The sequence below is a fragment of the Apus apus genome, chromosome 4 (genome assembly GCF_020740795.1).
Source record: "Apus apus isolate bApuApu2 chromosome 4, bApuApu2.pri.cur, whole genome shotgun sequence".
Taxonomy (NCBI): Eukaryota; Metazoa; Chordata; class Aves; order Apodiformes; family Apodidae; genus Apus; species Apus apus.
In genome coordinates this window covers 21,518,479-21,537,985 of record NC_067285.1, presented here as the reverse complement: position 1 = coordinate 21,537,985, position 19,507 = coordinate 21,518,479, and the positions used below count along the sequence as shown (strand labels likewise).

Below are 19,507 nucleotides of genomic sequence, written 5' to 3'. Positions count from 1 at the left end.
ACTGATATCAGTGGAATATTCTTAGTTATCTGAGTCACTACATTTTTCTTACCAATTAGGTACTGGTCCTAAAACAGCAGGAACGTGCCTGCAGTTTTGTGGTAGTCTTGTGAAAAAATAACAAATCAAAACTAATAGTTACTTGCATTATCTCAGTATCAGTCCATGTTTGAACTTTCCCCGTTTTAGTTTTACCAAAACAATGCAACATTTTCTTGTAGACTGAGTTGCCCAGGGTAAACAACAGTCCTGCATTATTTTATTATAGTACACACAACAGCTCTGATATGGCACCATAGTTTTCCCACCTACAAATCAAGAGGGCCTAAACCACAAGCTTCTCCATTAAAAATCTATTTGATCCTTACCAATGTACTGTGTATTAAGAAGGTACTTTGCTGGAGACTTCTTCCTCATTCTACAGCCTTCTTGTACAGCAGCAGGAATTAAAAAAATTTCAAGAGGAACCAAACTGTGTATACACAATGCAGAACTACAAGTCATGAGATTACTATCGGTGGTTGGCTCCATGGCTGGGCCTGAGCACTTTCTGATAGCAGGTCAGATGCTTGGCAGAAACCTTACACATGAGGAAAAGTCACCCCCTAACTGTCAGAAAAGGCAGTTACATGCATTCCTAGAAGATTTTATTTCACAGTGAAGATCTGACTCCACACTGTGGCCAACTGAACAGTACACTGCAGAAACCCTAAGACTGCAAGACCCGAGAACCTCATTAACAAAGTCAGCTGATGGTCAAGATGGGCGTTTTTCACTCTGGAAACAAAGGTGCAGTCGATATCCATGCAGCAGTGCTGACAGATAACACCTGACATCAAATGCTCACTCAAGTCTGCTTTTCACTTTTTTGCAAAAGTCTCCAACTTTAATTGCTTGTCTGCAGTCCCTTTAGCAAAGCACATTACACATAACGCGTGGCCTGAGGAAACCTCCTCAGGAGCTTGTTCACTTTGCTTGAAGTTAAGTTTCCCTTGGGTGACAGCATGTCCTCGTCATTTTGATCCTTGCGCTCCTTCTGAAACAGAAAAAGAAACTTCAAGGTATTACCTCTGTTTATTTGCAGAATTGACACTCACCAGAAAAGACTACTACTAATTGTACTGGGAAGTTCTTTTCAGAATAATGCTGTTTCTTTAAGGAACACTTACAATACCACCTGGCTCAATACTAACAAGAATTTAAAAAGCTGATTATCTTTAAATGGTGTAATTAATGAATGACTGATGACCTGTGAAAGTTATATTCTTTCCCATTCTTAGTTAACAATATTATAAACTATAGTAACAATGCAGATTTTTTTTTCTTTTTACTTTCTATTATTCATTTCCTTTGTAATCTACCAAATAAATTGTGGACAATTTTTCATTTATGCTTTCAAACAGCAACAGTAAATCACTATTACTGAAAGAACCCAAAAAACAGAAACCTGAAATCAGTTTAAGGACAGGTTTAGTACACGTCTGTACCTTTAGTCTACTTTTGAAACTGACTTGTTTTCAAGTTTATCCTACAGCTGGAAACCTCCAATTACTAAACAATATGAAATTTATTTTTCAAGAAAATGTCTAGCCTTCTACAGCAGAAACAGCCTAAAATAACTCCTTATTTTCAGAGAACCAAGAATAGCTATAGCTACCTCATGTATCCTGAAAATTTTGTTTGTTACAAAGATTACTGAAACCACTGGTTATTTCTCTACCATCTTGTCTTCACCCTCACCTGTGCAAGTACGGAAGTATTTACAGATTTGTGAGACTGGGATGTGGAAATCCTAACCTGCTTTTTCCCCCACTGTATAGATATTACAGGTATTGGATCAGTACCTAAATGAGCCATTTCTTAATTTTATGAATCAGAGCAGTTGTGGAAACTTACGTACACTGTACATCTCCCCAGTTACAATGTAATCCACATTTCATAGTATCATAGAATACCAGATTGGAAAGGACCTCAAGGATCATTTGGTCCAACCTTTCTAGGTAATACTATGGTTTATAAGTGAAATCGCTGTGCTACTTAAGAGCTCCAAACTGTACTCTCCCTCATCCTGAACTATTACGGAATATGAAGAGCAGTGACTATTATTGCTCCAGTAGTGCTGAAACATTAGAGATTAAAACGTTTTAAAAATCAAAAGAAATGGCATAGGTTAGGGTTAACTGAGAGCAACTGAGCTCTACTACAAGAATTTGACAACACAAGAAGGACTAGATGTAACTATTTTTTTTCCATCCTTGGTTATAACATACCAGACATCCAGTCCCTTTCCTACAGTCCTTTATTTTAATCTGACTTCTGCATTGAAAAAGGGAGGACAGCATGCTTGACCTACATCATCCTGCATCTCCCCTACAGCTCAAATGAGTTACAACATCAGTCACATTGTTCAGAGAACATCATTATTGTTGGCACACAAAAAAGTATTGAGGACTTCCTCTTTCCCTGCTACTAGCCTTTAAGAACACAGAAGAGGTGTTAATTACTTCTGCCTTTGCCACGCAGTCATAGAACATCCGGATCTCCTCAGCACAAGCTGCATCATTGAAGTCATTCTGTTTCCAGCAGGCCATCATTACTGACATCTCCGTAATGCATGTTGCCTCTAGAAAAAGAGACATAACCCAAAATCTCAGGTGTTTGGGATTTCATGCTAACAGCCTCCACGGCACATTAATCTGTAGAAAGTAGTTTAAGATGGGGTAGAAGCAGGTGAGAAAAAGTTACACTGAAGTAAAGATCTCATCTCTGTTTTGCAGAGAGAAGATGCTGCTAGCACAGAGCAGAACCATTGCGGCCATCCAACATCTGACTGAATTATTAAGATAGATGCTATATCGAGCTGTAACAAAGTGTCTTACATGTGTGATTCCCATATAGAACACCACAGAATCACAGAATCCTAGGGGTTGGAAGGGACCTTGGAAGATCATCTAGTCCAACCCCCCTGCCAGAGCAGGGTCACCCAGAGCACATCACACAGAAACGTGTCCAGGTGGGTTCTGAATGTCTCCAGAGAAGGAGACTCCACAACCTCTCTGGGCAGCCTGTTCCAGTGCTCTGTCACTCACAGTCAAGAAGTTCTTCCTGATATTCACATGGAACCTTCTATGCTCCAGTTTGCACCCACTGCCCCTTGTCCTGTCACTGGACATCACTGAAAAAGCCTGGCTCTGTCCTCCTGACACTTGCACGTCACGTATTTGCAGACATTGATGAGGTCCCCCCTCAGTCTCCTTTTCTCCAAACTAAAAAGAGACCCAGCTCCCTCAGCCTTTCCTCATAAGGGAGATGTTCCACTCCCTTCATCATCTTTGTGGCTCTGCGCTGGACTCTTTCAAGCAGTTCCCTGTCCTTCTTGAACTGAGGGGCCCAGAACTGGACACAATACTCCAGATGCAGCCTCACCAAGGCAGCAGAGAGGGGGAGGAGAACCTCTCTTGACCTACTAACCGCACCCTTTCTAATACACCCCAGGATGCCATTGGCCTTCTTCGGGTCATTGTATGAAAAAGTAATCTTTTCAAAACGCCGTGTGTGCTCACGCTGCAGCACAGACCCTCTGCTGCCCCCCGGGGCACAAGGCCCTTTCCAGCGCCCCTTGCTCGGGCAGGGCCGAGGGGAGCGGCGGGACAGCTCCGGGAACACGGGCGGCCCCAGGGCCTGAAGGGCCGCGCCACCGCGGGGACGGGGCGTCTAACAGCCTGGCGGCCGCAACTCACCTCCCGCCTGCTCCCTGCGGTTCGCTACCTTGTCGGCCAGCACCAGCGGCCGTGTCGGGCGGATAACCGGCGGCCGCTTCTTCTGCCGCCACTGCCCGGAGACCCAGCGGGTGACCCAGGCCGGGTAGCCGGGCGCCGCCATGCTCCGCGCCGGGCCCGCCCCCCGCACGGCGCCTGCGCAGCGCGGCCCGCGGGCAGGCCCGGCCGGCGGGGGCGGCGCCGTCATGGCAGGGCGCGGCAGGCCCGCCCGGCCGTGGCGTCACCCGCTTTCCCCCCAGAATCACAGAACTGTCGCGGTTGGAAAAGACCACTAAGATCACGGACTCCAACCGCACACCCAAGGGAAAAAAAACCCCACACAGCCAAGAACTCAGCAAAACACACAGAGCCGCAACCGCGCACCCCACAAAGGCAACATGAAGGCAGGACCCACAGAACTCCCCACCGTGCCCCCCGGAGCGCGCCCCGAGGGCCGCAGCTGGCCCGGACGGAGCAGAGCGGTCAGGCTAGGCGGCCTGGGGAGCTCCCTGCCAAATTCAGCCGTTCTGTAATAACACACAAGAACCTCGGAAATGTAACTCGTGTAAGAGTGAACTACTAGAAGAACTTCAGCAGTCTCTTTCCCTCCTCTCTTCATCTGACCAGTAAGGCAGGCGATAAGAACTAGAAAGATACATGGGGAAATACTAACGTGGTGGGGATGTTGAGGGGAAGGTGGGTTTTTAGGCAGCCAATGCAAGAGAGTCAAAAAGGATAAGAATGAACAAGTGAAGTAGCTTGTCAGTGTTACAGGACTGATAACTTTCATCGCTAAAATAAAGGTGTCTTTGAATACACACAATCCTGCTCTCCAGACAAAGGCTGTGAAAACTGAACTTCTCACAGCTTCTGTGTTACAAGGAACCACCCAGTAGCAACTGACAATCCACATGGCCCCTCATCTCTCCCCATCACATACTAACAGCTGGATCTCTCCTGCATTGTTCCTACCCTGTGTTCCATGAAGATACTGAAACTTTTTTCTGACATGATTGTATTCTCACAGCCTTGTACCCAGTAGTGGAGAAACCCCTTGTTCCCAGAAGTTTTCTTCCTAATATAGGACTTAAATCTCTGGACGACTTCAACTCATCTGGCTGGTTCTGGATGTCTCCAGCTGAAAAAGCCAGGTCGTAACAGGAGGCACAGTAACATGTCAAGGGCTGGGGTGCACAGCATGAGGGACAAAGGACATGTAAAGAACTGAGAAGTAAAGATACTGTACTGGGGACCTAAAATACTCAGATGCTTGACATATAGTGGTCACTAAGCCATCCTACCACCATACCAGGGCTCCTTCAGGCACCATCAGTTTCCCTTGTGCACTGGAGAACATAGGAAAAATCAGTTTTCTTCCACAGCAACGCTGAAACAATTTTATGGCACATTGCTTTGGATGAAAATAATATATTCAACCTCCTAGGTACAGACATCAAAAACCAGCACTCCATTTGCCTCTGCACTGTCAGGGAAGTTAACATGACATTGGAAACTCTGTTACCTTGATATAAACATCACTGGATCTATACCAGACTATTCTCAGTATTATTACTAAATTTTACTGCATCTGATTGAATATGTATTCTGCTATGTCTGAATCTGTATTTTTGTTAATGTTAAAATAGTATTTTCTCAGAGTCCAGCTTAAAGAATATGAGAAGACATTTTCAAGTAAGCAAAATACTTCTTTTGGTCTTCTTGAAAGCAAATTTCCATCTCTTTAGCTCCAAATTCAGACATCTGTGTGGTAGTTCTGAAACATTTTGGTAAGAGGGATGTTTCTCTACTTCTGTTTCTTCTGAGAGGACAGGAAATGAGCTACCATCCTAGCTTGGTTTCTAGTGGATAAGAAAGAAAAACTGACATCTTCAAATTAGTAAAGGACTTGAATCCTGCAACTCTCAACACTAGAGACCTTGCAAATTCAAGACAGGGAGATTGTTTTTTTCAGCATTCCAGTTCATGTGAGGTTCAGCTGCTCTTGGTTTTGCCTCTTCTGGTTACCCCTACTGATACCCACTTTGCTACATTTGCCTGCTGCAATCACTAACTAGACTTCCACAAGAACAGTAACAAGGAAAGATGCAAATGCTAGGATGTAAGATAAGCTGAGCTGCATTCCCTCTAAATCAACCTCCCTTTTACTAAATTACATTAGCTAATGGTGGCAGCACCTTCAGATACGTTCACCTTCAAAAGCTGATCCCTCTTCTAAGTAATTATAAGAAAAATGGGGAGGAGGGAAGGCTGAGAAAAAGGCAAGCAACACAAGGAGAATTGTAATAGCTTCCTGTCAGTTACTGCTGTCTGCATTAGTTTCTTTTTTTGGCATTCAGCCTGGGATTGGAGCATCAGCCTAAGAAATTTCTGAGCAGACAGAACAACGTATGTGACGGTGTCTGCACACAACATACAGAGATGTATGAAGCAAGACACAAAAATTTGTTTTAAGGGAGAATGTGGAACTACAGAAGAGGTGTGTTAGTCAGAAGCCAAGTCTCTTTATGGCCCATATTTTATATAGCTGATAGCACAGAGTCACTAATGGATGAGACAGAAGTGCCATCTTTATAGGGACAGTCAGAAACCCAATTCCCTGAACACATTGACAAATGAACCCCACAGATACTTCATTGTGTATCCTCAATGTACAACCGTAAAGAACATGTAAAATTGTAACTGCCTTTACAACTACTTTAATTGGATCAACATTCAGTTAAAGCTGAATGCTAACCAGCATTTTGGCTAGTTAAATTTTTTTCCAAAATGTCACTCCCTGCCCCAACTCCAATGCTAGCCGACCTTATCTTGGGCTATCTCATGTCAGATGCATTATTCTGTACACCTGACTAGTTCTGAGCTGCCATCCTCAATCCACAGATCTACCCAAATCCAGCCTGTTCCACTGCAAATTACCTGATGCCTCCTTATTTGCTCAGAGATGTCACAAAGTACCATGATCCGCTCCGATCCATTCCAAGATCCCCAATAACCATCTCTAGCTGAGACACTTCAACATTAGACGAGTCTTTTCTGCAGAAAAGAATGTATATAACAGCATACAAATTAAAATGCCAGTCGTGTTGGAGCTCTGGAACAAATCCTGCAGTTCCATTCTTCTCCACTCTTCCTAATTACTCTGCAGGGCCATGTATCTCTCAGTGCCAGCTCTGAGACACTGAATCACAAGAGAAGTGCAGTTTCTTGGAGCCTGACACAGCCTTTGGCTCAGCTGGATTTTGTCTCTGATTAATTTCAACCTGTCAGCAGAAGTCTCTGGGAAAAATGAAGGAACCTGTCACCCTCTATGTTCCTGATGAATACACCTTCTCAGAAGGTGTCTGGAGATCCATCAACAATCTTAATTAAATCCAAACAAATACATGACAGTTAATCATTAAGGAGTGGCTCTCTTGGGACAATGGCTGAAGAGTGAATATGCAAGAATGGTAAGGCAGATGACTGCTTGTCTAACACAGCAAAGCATGTTTAAACAGTGATGCCCTGATCACTGTGTTTCAATTAAATTTATCCTGTTCCCAGTACTTTAGGAGTTATTTGTTCTTCCACACCAGTTAAAACTACCCTCTGCCAAAGTGCAAGAAGGGCATTTCTGCTGTGATTCTCCAGCTGCTGCACTCTACAGATCACTTCCAAAGAAAGAATCTCATTCTCCTTTCCCTCCAAATGCACACATCCAGTGTTGCTTGGCTCTCGTTCTACTTACCATCACAGGGGACTCAGAAATCCTTCAGTTTGAAAGTCACTACAGTGACAGAAATAAGAAAAGGCAGGTTTTTTTGGTTCTAGATATTATCAGTGTATTGATAGGTATTGAATCAATATTTTTCAGTGAGGTTATTTAATTCCTAGATATTGCAGTCATTGTTAAAGGACAGAAAAGAGACTACTAGGTTCAGTATATAAAATACCCAGCTTCTTACTGGAAAAATAGGCAGCACCTGGTATCAGTTTTTGCAGGAGAATGAGAATTTCAGCTTGTCTAATGCAATTAAATGGATTGCTAAATTTTTAATCTTCTATTCGACACTTGTTTCTCATCTCTCAGAGGGTATATATTTATCCCTAGCTTGTCAGTCCTTAGACACAGCACCAATAGAACCTACTAGCATTTCATATAAGCAGCAATGAGAACTATTCTTAGAACATTAATGCTAGTGAATAAAGCTATACTGACAGCTCTGGAATCTTCTCTCTAGTCACACAGTAAACAGGAAAAATGCATGACAAGCAGCAAAGTGACTCACCCTAGGTAGTAGAAACCTACCAAAAGATTTAGAGAGCTTTATCTTTATCATCTTCAGTATTTTATATATTTAACCTCTCAGCCTCAGTTTTGTGTTTCTGCAAGTACAGACACCTGTGCTATAGGAACTTAATGAAGAAAGATGTTGTTTATACTGTTCAGAGTATTCATATCAGCCTTCCAGTAATCACAATGTAAGTGATGACACTGAACCACTGCCTAGCTGGTTTCGATTCAAAGCAGTGAAGTGAGAAATCCAGTTAGCACTCAAAAACAGAGATCAGAAACCTCTTTCCAAAATATTAATAGTTGCTGCAATGACCTTCCCCCTTGCCTGTATTCACATACTTGTACTAGTAGAAAGACATTTAAAATTGTAAATTGAATTAATTTTGGCTAAGACTGGCAGCAGTCCTTGGACATTATATAGCAATCCTTTCAAATGCAGTATTATGTAAATTAATCTCAAACTCTTCAAGGGTAGGACACCCAGCTTCTCCTCCTGCCTCTTCCAAATAGTAGGAGAGAGATGAAAGCAAAACCCTAGCTGTAGAACCACCTTTAGTCAACATTTTGCAGTCCTTGCTGTGCAGCAAAGTGGATGTTGTGAAGGTCAGTCAGCAGCCTGGAACAGAACTACAACCACAACTCCTTAGGTAGCTAGGGAGGATTTCCACCTCTCCTGCCCCTTTGCCTGGCAGCCATATGAGTTATTCATACTGTGTACTGTAAGAAACCCTTCAGCCTTAATTCCTGCACACCATGTGCAATAAGTGAAACACATTTAGTATATCAATGTAGGCACCAGACACACTGTTGGACATGTTGTGGCATACAGGAGACAATAAAGCTAGTATGTTCTATTACCACAGAAAAAACTGCTGTTACAAGAGAAAAACAGGCTTGGTTGAGCACGAAGGGTGTGAGGAGTGGTAGCAGATAAGACTACGAAACAGTTAAACCTAGGACAACACTGAAAAATCAGAAAAGAAAGCTATTGAAACTGGCTCATTACTCTTAGCTACAAACTAGAAGTTGTACTTTGAAAAACTCAAGACAAAACCACAGAATATCTGTGCTAAAGTTACTTTCATACTTGTATTAAGAAGGGATATAGCATTCACAAATACTCAGGCTTGGCAGCAGTCATGACACTCAAAACACCAGCCTTCTGCAGTACATACATATACAACAAAAAAACCCAACAAACCAAAACAAAAAACCCCCAAACCCTCCTGTAGGACTAAGAAAAAAAACAAACAAAAAACTTGTTGATTGTTGAGTGTAAAATATTGAGTACAGATAATAAAGGAGTGGAGAAGGAATACTTGGCTGTGAATTAGCAAATTAATGAATCAGGGTTCCAAGGAGTAAGTTTTTATCTAGTTTACTAGATACTCGTAAGTTTGTACCTCCTGTTACTCCTGTAAGGAGAATACATTCAATGTAACATGTCTAGTCTTGGCAACAGCAGATAAATGTAACAAATACCGTGACTCAAGTTACAAATCCCACACTTAAGGAAAATCTACTTAAATTACAGGATAAAATGGCAAAAGCAGAACGTGCTGGTATCTGGTTCTTATATTTTATGTTTAGTTCAAAAAGCAAGATCAGAATTTCTCTGACTATGGCAACAAACCCTTGAATAAGAGAAGTTTTGAGATACAGCTAATCAAGAGAACCATGCAGTCAAAGACTGAATGACTTTCTGAACAGAAACATGAAGTGAGTATCATCTGAGGTAACTGCAGGCATTAATTCAGACAATTTATTTAAATGTCATTAAACTGTTCAGTAGAAGTTGACATTCAGAACTAGAGCAGTCTTAATTTGTTTTATCTTAATTTACTTCTCAAGCGCATTGTGGCCACTTCAATCCTGAACACACATACCTGTAATCTTAATGTGATTTGAGTAATCCACTTCAACAACTAAATCAGGTATGTTCATTTAGGTATTCATGCCTCCTGAGTAACTGAAAAAAAGGAATGTAAACTGATGAATGCATTGTAACTTAAGATCCATTTGTTACTATTATTACAGAACAGACAAAGTAATTTTCTCCTAACTTTTATTAACAAGCTTCAGACTTCCCACAGCAATGCCTCAACTGCCTTACAAAAGGAAATTATTTTACAGACTCAAGATCTTCATTACCAATATTCTGCTTTGGCAGGGATAAACCCTGGCTATTTAGTCAGGAGCTACTTCTGAAGAGCGAGAACTGGAGAAATAAAATACTATTATATCATTAGAGACATCACTGCAGTGTGGCCGTATTTGCCTGTGCTTTTAAACCTGTGACACTAAGTGAATTATTTTCCCTCCAGTGCAAGATCAATTATTTCAGAAAGGTACCTAACACAGCAGGGAACAGTGGACTTCATTTGTCTCTGTAAGAGATACATGCTATGCAACCAGGAAGGTCTATCCACCTATCATCCCTTTTAGGAACTCCAGTAACAGACCAGGATCATACTGTATTATCAGTAGAGATACAAAACCATTTCAGTGCACCTGGTTCTGATTATCTACTTCAGAACAGGAAGACTGCAAGGTTTTTATCCAAACTGCAGAAACAATCCAGAAAGGCACCATTGTTAAAACGTATTTGTCTTTGCAGAAAGCTGCAGATACTCAAAAAGAACAAATTAGAGGACACTGAATCTCTGGTATTAAGAAGATAACAAGATGACAAGATTATGACTGGGATTTCAGAACCAAAGCATACTAATTTTACTCTAGTTCTGCACAAAACCAGGCAATACACTTTCTGGTATGAAATACTTTGTTGAAATTATAAATTAAATAACTTAATCTCTCATCCCATTGTATGTATCACCTGGAAAGTTAGCAAAAGAGGAAAATTAGGCAGTAAGCGACCTGCCCATAGGTATTCAGTCAGCCTGAAAAGTATGAGCACTTGAGGCATGTTTCCTTGAGGAGAAGTGACTTTATTGCTGTAATTTCATAAGGCACAATTGCTTTCCACAGACATTTGTCTTCTGTAATTCCTTCACTGGAAAAGCCATTTGTTAATAGCAGCTAAAAGTACACCTTAGTGAGAAGAATAAATGACTGATAAAATACTTATAAAAAGCTATTAATATTTTGGAGAATAAAAAAAAAATCCCTGAAATAACTGAGGGCATTTGAGCGTGAGTTTGAAGAGGTGTTCCTCTGAAGTCATGTAAGCCACAAAAACTATAGCAAATGCAAAAGGAGAGTAAACTCCTCTTTTTCCCCATGTGTGTGGACACCTGCAAGTCAGGAGCAGCCTCATACCATGGAGCTGAAATTCAAATCAAAGCAGTTGCTAAGATCCCACTGCTAAAATCCAATCCAAACAGAAACTTACTTAATGCACCAGAGAAAATAGTCTCTGTGAAAGCTTTAAGTCCATTTCAAGGCAAACATTTGGAGCGAGGTAAAAATTCCTAATCTCAGCTTTCAATGCAGTTTTCAAATCAAGCTCTTACAAAGATAGGTCAGTGTTGCCTTGTTCTCTTGAGGAAAATCTCATGCATATAGTCCCAAAATCTTCCCTGATGTGACTCATTGCGATGAATCATAGCAGTGAGGGCCTCACCCTGATCAAGGCTTTGCCAGTAATCCTGCAGCCACATCTCTTTCCAACTGAAACAAAAAAAGAGACACAATCATAAACCATTAAAAAAACAAATGAGTCTGCAGCTGGTAATAGCACTGAATCATGTTTTTTCTTTCACATATGAGGAAAATAGACCCTGAGATGGTCATGACAAAGTACGTTATATCTTGCCATTGTACTCCCAAGTCATTTAGAGAAATCTGCTGTGAAAATTGTCTACAGAAAATACAAGTTCAATGCTACCTTTACAACATTCTGGAAATACCAGCATGTGACTTCAGTGTTAACCAAAGAGATGAAATTATTAACTGTAGAGAATAAAAATGTCTATTAAAATAAAATCTAGCACAGAGTCCTTATACAATTTTGGTAGTTGCCTTCCATGTCCAGTATGTATTTAACAGTTTGCCTAAGAATTGATTATTTTTTTTTTAAGATAAACCATTTAACAATTAGAGAATGACAGCTACTTATTACAAACTCAGGTGATACACAGCAGAGACAAAAATTATTATCTACCTCAACCCTGACTTTGTTTCCAGACTACATGGTTGCTCATAGGCTCTTTTTCAATGTGTACATTCAGAAACTTTTCATAGCACTATATCACTGAAACCCTCAGCGATTCCCTTCCAGTTCATCATCATATGGACTACTTCTCTCATTTGTGTTATATTAAGGTACTACAATAATTTATTTATCTCTTCTCCATTATATCTGCTACCCAGTCAGATAAGGCCATCACAAATTTTGAAAAGAAGAACCAAACATGCTGCTCTTTTTAAATCTACTCATATGAGTTACTCAATACCCGTTAACTTACATATGGAGCTTTGGCTTCTTCTCCCTCCCTATCACAGGAATAAGCACAGTGCCCTTCATGTTATAAATCACATATTAAAGCAAGCACGGCTGCACTGCTCAGAAGCAAATCTCACCCACTACACCAGGAAGACCAAAAGAAATGTACATGCATGACATGTAAAAAACATTTTGTGGAGCAGCATACAACTTGTACGCCATGGGAATTAATTTTCTGTGGTCAACAGCATCATCTACAGTGGGACATTTCTGCAGTGTACACCAACAGAGACCTCAACATAAACTTTTAACATAGATTACAATATGAAGGATCACAGAGGCTTGCTTCTGCATTAAAAAAGCCTGTCAAAAGGTTCCTTTGTAAAATGCACGTACTGTGAGATCACATTGCTTAACAGCTAAATTCATTAATCTTTGTTCAAAGACTGCCAACATGAGCTACTTGTTTTTACAGCACTGAATTAGGGCACATGTTAGGAAAAGGAGCATGCTTGCTTTAAGTAGTAGACACCACACTAAGTGGCAGCAGGTAACAGGAAAAAGAAAAAGTTTTCCAGCTGAACTCTATAGAAACAACGCTGAAAGGAATCCCAGTATCCAAGTGAAGATTTTTGTCAAAAACATTAAATAAGGGCACTTTACTATTTTTATTTTTACATTGCTGTTACTGTTTTTTAAGAAAATAATTTCACTCTGATTCTGTAGCTTGGAAAAAACTGGTATCCCTAGGTGAATAGGACTGTACAAATATCCTGAAACTACCAACTACATACACCTGAAATGTTATTACCATGAGGTAGAGATCCAACTTTAATCCTGACAGACTATTGGATTTTTACACCTTACAGTGTACCTGTGGTAAATCTGATAAGCTTTTAAGATGAATTTTCTTGTCATAAACAAACATTGACAAAAAAAGGAACTTGCCAAAAGAAATTAAAACTTCAGGTAACTGAAAAGGTATAATTCAGTCACCTTACAGCTATCCTCTCAAATGCCTCACACTTTTGGAAAATGAATCTTTATCAATGAAAGAAATTAAACTTTTCTCTTCACAAGGGTGGAAGTTCAAGGATACGTGGATATTCTGGTACCTATTAAACAGATACTATTTTCTGTAAAAAGCAGTCAAGAATTCAATATATTATAGTGATAACTTAACACATACAAATGGCTGTTTCACAGCCATTCTTCTAAGTTTAATGGGGCATGAAGCCCAGAAATCCAAAAGTCCCAATACTAGAGGCTGCAAGCTAAGGATTGACAAGCCATGTCTCCACAGTTAGAGCTAAAGGACAGCAAGGTGAAGGTGTAACAATGTGCTCCAGCAACACACACCTACACAGAGAGAGATTCTGATGCCAGAGTTCTGTCAACTGAGAACGTCAACACTAAATACAAATTATATCTGGGAATAAGGGTTACAGACCACACAGATGCACAGGGTAACCGTACTGTAAACGGGCACTTGCTATAAAAACATATAGTTAGACCTTATATGTTGCATAAATTCTATTGTTTGTAACCCCACTAGGCTGCTTATTTTTTCCACGATAATGCTTTCTCAAGTAACAAAATACACAATTGACTGGCTCAGTAAACAATAATCTAAATGGATCATACCATTGGCATAATATTATTCTCAAACTCTGACAAATATGAGCATGTTTAGCTAATACTTTGGTGGCAATTTTATGTTACTGTCACATCATTTAAAATTCTAAGTAATCATGTTCAATTTTGGAAATAAAACAGTGAAAGCTCAGATGCTTACAAGATAGAAACTACTGTTTCTCTTTTTCACTAGAGATCCCCTTGGTCATGCCTCAGAAGTTATAGACACCTATCTTTCTAAAGTAGATAACAGACGATGTAAAAGCTTCCTTGGTACAATTCTTCCAGACACATCTCATGTCTATAAACATGAGAAGAATAATACACTATGGTTGAACGAGACACGGAAACTTCTGTGGGATGCAACGGTAGCTTGGACTATGGACCAACTGTTGAAAACCCCTTGCTGATGACCACTGCACAGAATAATGGAGTATCTGAGCATGCAAGTGAGTGGCACAGTCACCCTTGCAGTGCCTTCACAGGTACTTCTCTACAACCATCTGCTGTTCAAGCAAAAGAAAATCTGTGAAAAAGTAGAGAACACTCTCATGGAGTAGGACGCTGGCTAGCGCACTACAAGGGAAACGTGCATTTTGCTACCAAGACTGAGAAAAAATATCACTATAAAAAAGTTCCAATAGATCGAGCAACCAACACAAAGGACTATAGGCCCCTTTTACTTACAAGCATAACTTTTCAATTACTAAATATGAGAATTAATTGTACTGTGAAAAAAGCTTTTTAATGACAAACGTTCAGTTTTATGAAATAGGCATTTCCTAAAGAACCTTAATGACCTCAGTCTTACTTTCCTTTTTTAATTTCAGCCAGCCATTTTTGAAAGTATCCAAACATAGGACGAAGTAGTTCCCCGCACTTACTAAATTCTTTGTACTTCTTTGTGGACGGATAATGTAATAAAAAATATTTTTGAGCTTCATATCTACTTGGAACTGGGAGGGTGTCCTTGAAATTATGGGTTCTACATTTTCAACATACTGTTTCTTCTAACATTTTAATACTCTGAAGCACTAAATTTCTTATTCTAGGAAATTATTAACAGAGATATATATTGATATAAACTAGGATAGAGTATATTGACAACTTCTTTCTGGACAGTGCATGAGAACTTCCCAATTTAAAAAGTAATTTATTGAATGTTACAGTGGAGATTGACATCAGACCATTGAAATCTTTGGTGGAAGTTACAAACATAGGCAAGATCTGCTACTGCTGATGTTTTCTCTTTATGACAGCTGTCTGATGGCTCATAGAAAGCAAACTGCATGCACTTGAGTAATTGCCTAAAAAGACAGATTTTGTTGCAGGCAACACAAAGAAAAATGATAAACCTGGGGGATCCAAACTTGTTACACTAGTAATACACACTACAAGAAGGGCACACATTTCATGAACTGCAAGAACCCTTCCTTCTAGCAACTGCAACTTCAAACGCTGTCAGTGGAAAAATTCAAGGTTGGGAACACAAGCACTGATTTTTTTTGTACCAATGCATGTATAAATACTAAGCAGACCATGCAAACAAAACTTAATTCTGCCTGTCAGAAGTGGCTGTCTAAGGGTTTGTGTGGTTAACTCCCTGCTGACAGATTTCAGGGCCAGCTTGCACCAGAACTGGTTAACACTGGGCTATAAACCTGGGAGATTCCAGAAACACTTGCAATCCCTGTGCACAAAGTGGGGCAAGAAACTACTCAACGTATTCTCTGCCCAGTGTGGCCCCTTCTAAATAAATGGGATGGCATCCTTCAACACAAGCAGGATTTTGTCACACAAAAACCCAAGAAGTCCTGTAAAGTATTCAGGGTGAGCCTAACTTCTGCTCTAAAGCCAGTGGGAGTTAACCAGGCCTGTGTTACCCAACACTGTGGCAAAATCATTCCTAACACTGTACTTTGTAACGAGGCAGAGAGCTTCTTTCACCCAAGGGCTACCAAGTGCTTTACCATCACTGTACTGAAAAACATCCCTCCTCCAAACAAAGAGGCTAAGATAGACAAAGCATCATCACATGGCCCAAGGTCACAGAGCATTATGGGTGCCTCATGCTTCTCATTAAGCCACTAACCAACACCAGTGTTCAAACCTTTTTCAGCCTCAGTGTTACCCAGTATCAGCAGAACTACCATAACTCCCACAAGACATAACAGGAAGTGTAACTGGAAATATACTGAGAGATGCTTTAAGTACTGGGCATTATTAAAAGCTACAGCTACTTTTGTGGTTTTTTTCCTTCAAAAAGCATAGTATTGGTACATTACCTGTCTCCTCCAGAGAGGTCTTCAACGCTTCCGAAACCAGGGGTTGGCATAGGACATCCCATATGCTGGAACTGAGCTATGTGAGGTCTGGGAGCTGGAATCTTCCCATGAGACTTTTTGTGTTCCTGCTCCCATTTGACCCGGGTGTTCTCCCTGTCACAGATGAAACACTCAAAGCCATTCAGATAATTGGGCAGAGTCATGTCATTCACACCCCACTCCCGCCTCGCCAAGCTCTCTAGCAAGAACTGATTTTTTACTCCACCAGGTTTTTTATACTCTAGATACTTCATATACTCCTCTCCATTCTTGTCCAGGAAATCAAGATACTTTGCCAGCTCTTGAGGGCTGTCAAAGTCGTCTATGAGAATGATGGAGAGGTTGTTTGGCATCCAGTCCCGCACAGCTGGGGAGCCTCGGTATACTGGAACAGCACCCAAGTGCATTGGACGCCACAGCTTCTCTGTCATGTAGTCATCACATATGGCATTCTCCATGGCCAGATGAAACTTGTACCTGGCAATAAAAGTCATAAATTCAGAATCTTCCGTAGTGGCTGTAGAAGTGTCGCTCAGTCGCTCACTGGGAAGCTCACGGTTATGCAGGCATTTCCCGTAGGAGTCAACCTAAAATACCAATGGGCATCTTTACAAAGTGATATGTTTGCTTGAGCTTGTTTTCAGAGCTCGAAGTTCCTGTAAAATTCCTAACTTTGATCAGCTCCTATCTACCTACCTTAGTTTACCTTCACTTTGACTCCAAGTTTTTTCCCTTGTGACTATTCCAAAGTCCCAGTTCTAGCAGCAGAAACCAACTGCTCAGTTTCAAAGGCAGCATAAATGATGCTACACTCTCGGGGGAAGTGTGCAGAAAGGAAGCTGTCACCCAAAAATTATGACCAGATTAATCAGAAACTGAGAGGTATGGAAGGACATTCAACCCTGTGTTAATTTAAAAGTCATGATTCTATTTAACAGAGATCCACTACTTTTCCAAAGAGTTACTGCACACAGTTCCTGCCATCCTCAGCAGACTGGCAAAAAGTTTCCATTTGTTAGGCTAAGAAAAACTGATGCAGAGAGCTAAAAGAATACTGCCTAAAAATGGAAGACAAGGCACTTGATCTCAAATATGTTTCATACTTTGACAATTCAGTCACATTTAAAAAATTATTTTGTATTTGCTTCACTGCTGAGTACATGACGAACTTGCACAATAAACTGCTATCAGTAGAAACATCAGAAACAACTAGGAAAAAGACTTTTCAGATAAAGACTAAAAACATGTACTACCCTTCAAAACTTTTACAAAGTAAAAAAAGAATAAAACTTTTTTTTCTGCCTGAAACATTATTTCAGTTTATAAATCCACTCTCCAACAGCTGTGCCACAGCAGTTCAAACCAGCACAGAAATAACACGGTCCTATCACGCTGCAGATTAGGAGCAGATTCCCAAAACACCATAACCTGTCTATTCACTTCAAGCCCGTACTTTTAAATGGGAGCAAGGCTTACAAATGGATGACCTTCCTGTACAATGACTTAAAGGCCCACAGATTTCAGCAACTTCTTGCACTTGGTCCACAAAACCAAGCTTATCTGGGTTTAGCCCAACTTTAATCTCATCCCCAGTCTGGCCAACTCCATCACTAACAGCTACCATCAGGCCTACCTACTGGCATAAGGTGTAGTCTGGACCATGCTTTGGGAAGGAATACAACTAGATTTTCTGTCCAGCTCGTAGTCAGCATGCATCCCGTTACGATTCGTGTGCTGGCTAAAAACAAGGACAAACACACCCCATTAAAAAGAGGAGCTGGAGGGAGGTGGGTGGCCCGGCAGGCCCGGCTCCGCAGCAACGCCGTGCCAGAGCTTCCCTGCACACCCCACCTACCTGGATGTATTTCATGAGCTCCCGCACGTAGCGGTCCCTGTCCGAGGGGACATCGCAGTGGGACTGCATGTACAGCACCGGGGCATAGCCCTTCCGCCGCCACGCGTCCTTCTCGGCCAGCGGCAGCGCCGGGCCCCGCAGGTACTCCGCGCCGGGCAGCCACTGCAGCGTCAGCGGGTAGTCGGACTCCCGGCGGAAGGTGGCCGTGTAGTTGAAGAGCTGGATGCCGGGCGGGTGGGAGAGGAGGTAGTTGTTCATGGGGGACTCTTCGTGGAAGAGCGCCCAGGTCTGGTGGGCCAGGCGGGGCAGCGGCGCCTCGTAGGCCCTGAAGTCCGTGCCGTAGAAGATGAGCGCCTTGGTGCGGCGGTGCCGGGCCGCCCGCCGGCTGCGGGTGACGAGGCAGGAGCCGCGCGGGCAGTCGATCCGCTCCGTGTCGCCGGGGAAGTGGGGAAAGAGGCTCCCGCTCCACCACAGCAGGATAGGCAGAGCCTTGTTGCTCCGCGTGTCGTTGTTGCCGGGACCGCGGTATGAAGCGGCGGCGACGAAGGCCGCGCCCGGCGGGACGGCACCCGGAGCCCAGCCCTCCGCCCCGCACGGCTCCCGGGCGCCTGCCAGCCCGGCCGCCTCCTCCTCTGCCCCCGGCCCCGCCGCCAGCGCGCTGCCCGCGCCCCAGGCCAGCGCCACGCTGACCCAGAGCCAGGCGCGGCCCCGCCGCGCAGCGCGGCCCGCCCGGCCGCCCTCCATGCCCGCCCGGCCCAGGAAGAGGCCGCCAGGGCCCCGCCCCGGGGCGGCGCTGCCGGGCGGGCGGGGGGGGGGGGCCCGGGAGCAGGCGGGGCGCGCCGGGAGCCCCTTCCCCCATCCCGGCACTTGGGAGCCGCAACGCGACTGGAAAGGGTGGGCCAGCGCAACACAGCACAAGGCGAGCAAGGCCACCGCAGCACTTGCGGATTTCTGCAGCTGGTGTAAACCCTGCCCCTAACGCACCTGCATCCGGCTGCGAGGACACGTCCGTCAGCAGCACCCGCAGCTGACAAGGAAACACCCCAGCTGCTTTACCGGGGCACTGAGCGGGCGCAGCGCCTGCTGAAAACCATGAAGGGAGGGAACAGAAAACACGTTTTAGTAACAGAAATTTTCCTTCTAAGAAATATCTACAGGTAGATTTAAAGCTCCCTCAAAGCTGCTCTACTGTACCTACCTGCCATAACTCATTTAGTATTAAAATATTCTGTA

General features: G+C 42.6%; 2 protein-coding genes across 5 annotated transcripts; both read right to left on the bottom strand.

The window, feature by feature from the left end:
- Positions 1-227: 227 nt before the first annotated feature.
- On the bottom strand, positions 228-3,901 carry CHCHD1 (coiled-coil-helix-coiled-coil-helix domain containing 1). The gene is made up of 3 exons (XM_051617871.1): positions 3,741-3,901; positions 2,505-2,623; positions 228-1,036 (listed from the first exon to the last, which is right to left on the bottom strand). The coding sequence occupies exons 1-3, from the start codon at positions 3,880-3,882 to the stop codon at positions 923-925; spliced, it is 375 nt and encodes a 124-aa protein (XP_051473831.1). The 5' UTR covers positions 3,883-3,901; the 3' UTR covers positions 228-922.
- A 2,648-nt stretch (positions 3,902-6,549) lies between these two features.
- FUT11 (fucosyltransferase 11) lies at positions 6,550-19,027 on the bottom strand. 4 transcript variants are annotated; one of them, XR_007889250.1, is made up of 5 exons: positions 18,275-19,018; positions 16,381-17,006; positions 11,529-11,685; positions 9,942-10,024; positions 6,550-6,812 (listed from the first exon to the last, which is right to left on the bottom strand). XR_007889250.1 is itself a non-coding variant. In XM_051616867.1 (3 exons), exons 1-3 carry the CDS (start codon positions 19,016-19,018, stop codon positions 11,538-11,540), a joined length of 1,518 nt encoding a protein of 505 aa, XP_051472827.1. In that variant the 5' UTR covers positions 19,019-19,027; the 3' UTR covers positions 10,983-11,537. The 4 variants fall into 4 exon arrangements, 1 of the variants encoding a protein (XP_051472827.1); XR_007889248.1 differs by having other exon boundaries at positions 6,552-6,812; positions 11,408-11,685; XR_007889249.1 differs by lacking the exon at positions 6,550-6,812 and having other exon boundaries at positions 9,097-10,024; positions 11,408-11,685.
- Positions 19,028-19,507: the final 480 nt, after the last annotated feature.

Coding starts and splice junctions, on each gene's coding strand:
- CHCHD1 (XM_051617871.1), bottom strand. CDS start 3,882: ATGGCGGCGCCCGGCTACCCGGCCTGGGTCACCCGCTGGGTCTCCGGG. Junction 2,624..3,740: donor CCGCAGGGAGCAGGCGGGAG/GTGAGTTGCGGC, acceptor CTCTTTTTCTAG/AGGCAACATGCATTACGGAG. Junction 1,037..2,504: donor ACTGCGTGGCAAAGGCAGAA/GTAATTAACACC, acceptor TTTCTGTTTCAG/AAGGAGCGCAAGGATCAAAA.
- FUT11 (XM_051616867.1), bottom strand. CDS start 19,018: ATGGAGGGCGGCCGGGCGGGCCGCGCTGCGCGGCGGGGCCGCGCCTGG. Junction 17,007..18,274: donor AGCTCATGAAATACATCCAG/GTAGGTGGGGTG, acceptor TTGGTATTTTAG/GTTGACTCCTACGGGAAATG. Junction 11,686..16,380: donor GACCTCTCTGGAGGAGACAG/GTAATGTACCAA, acceptor TTTTTGTTTCAG/TTGGAAAGAGATGTGGCTGC.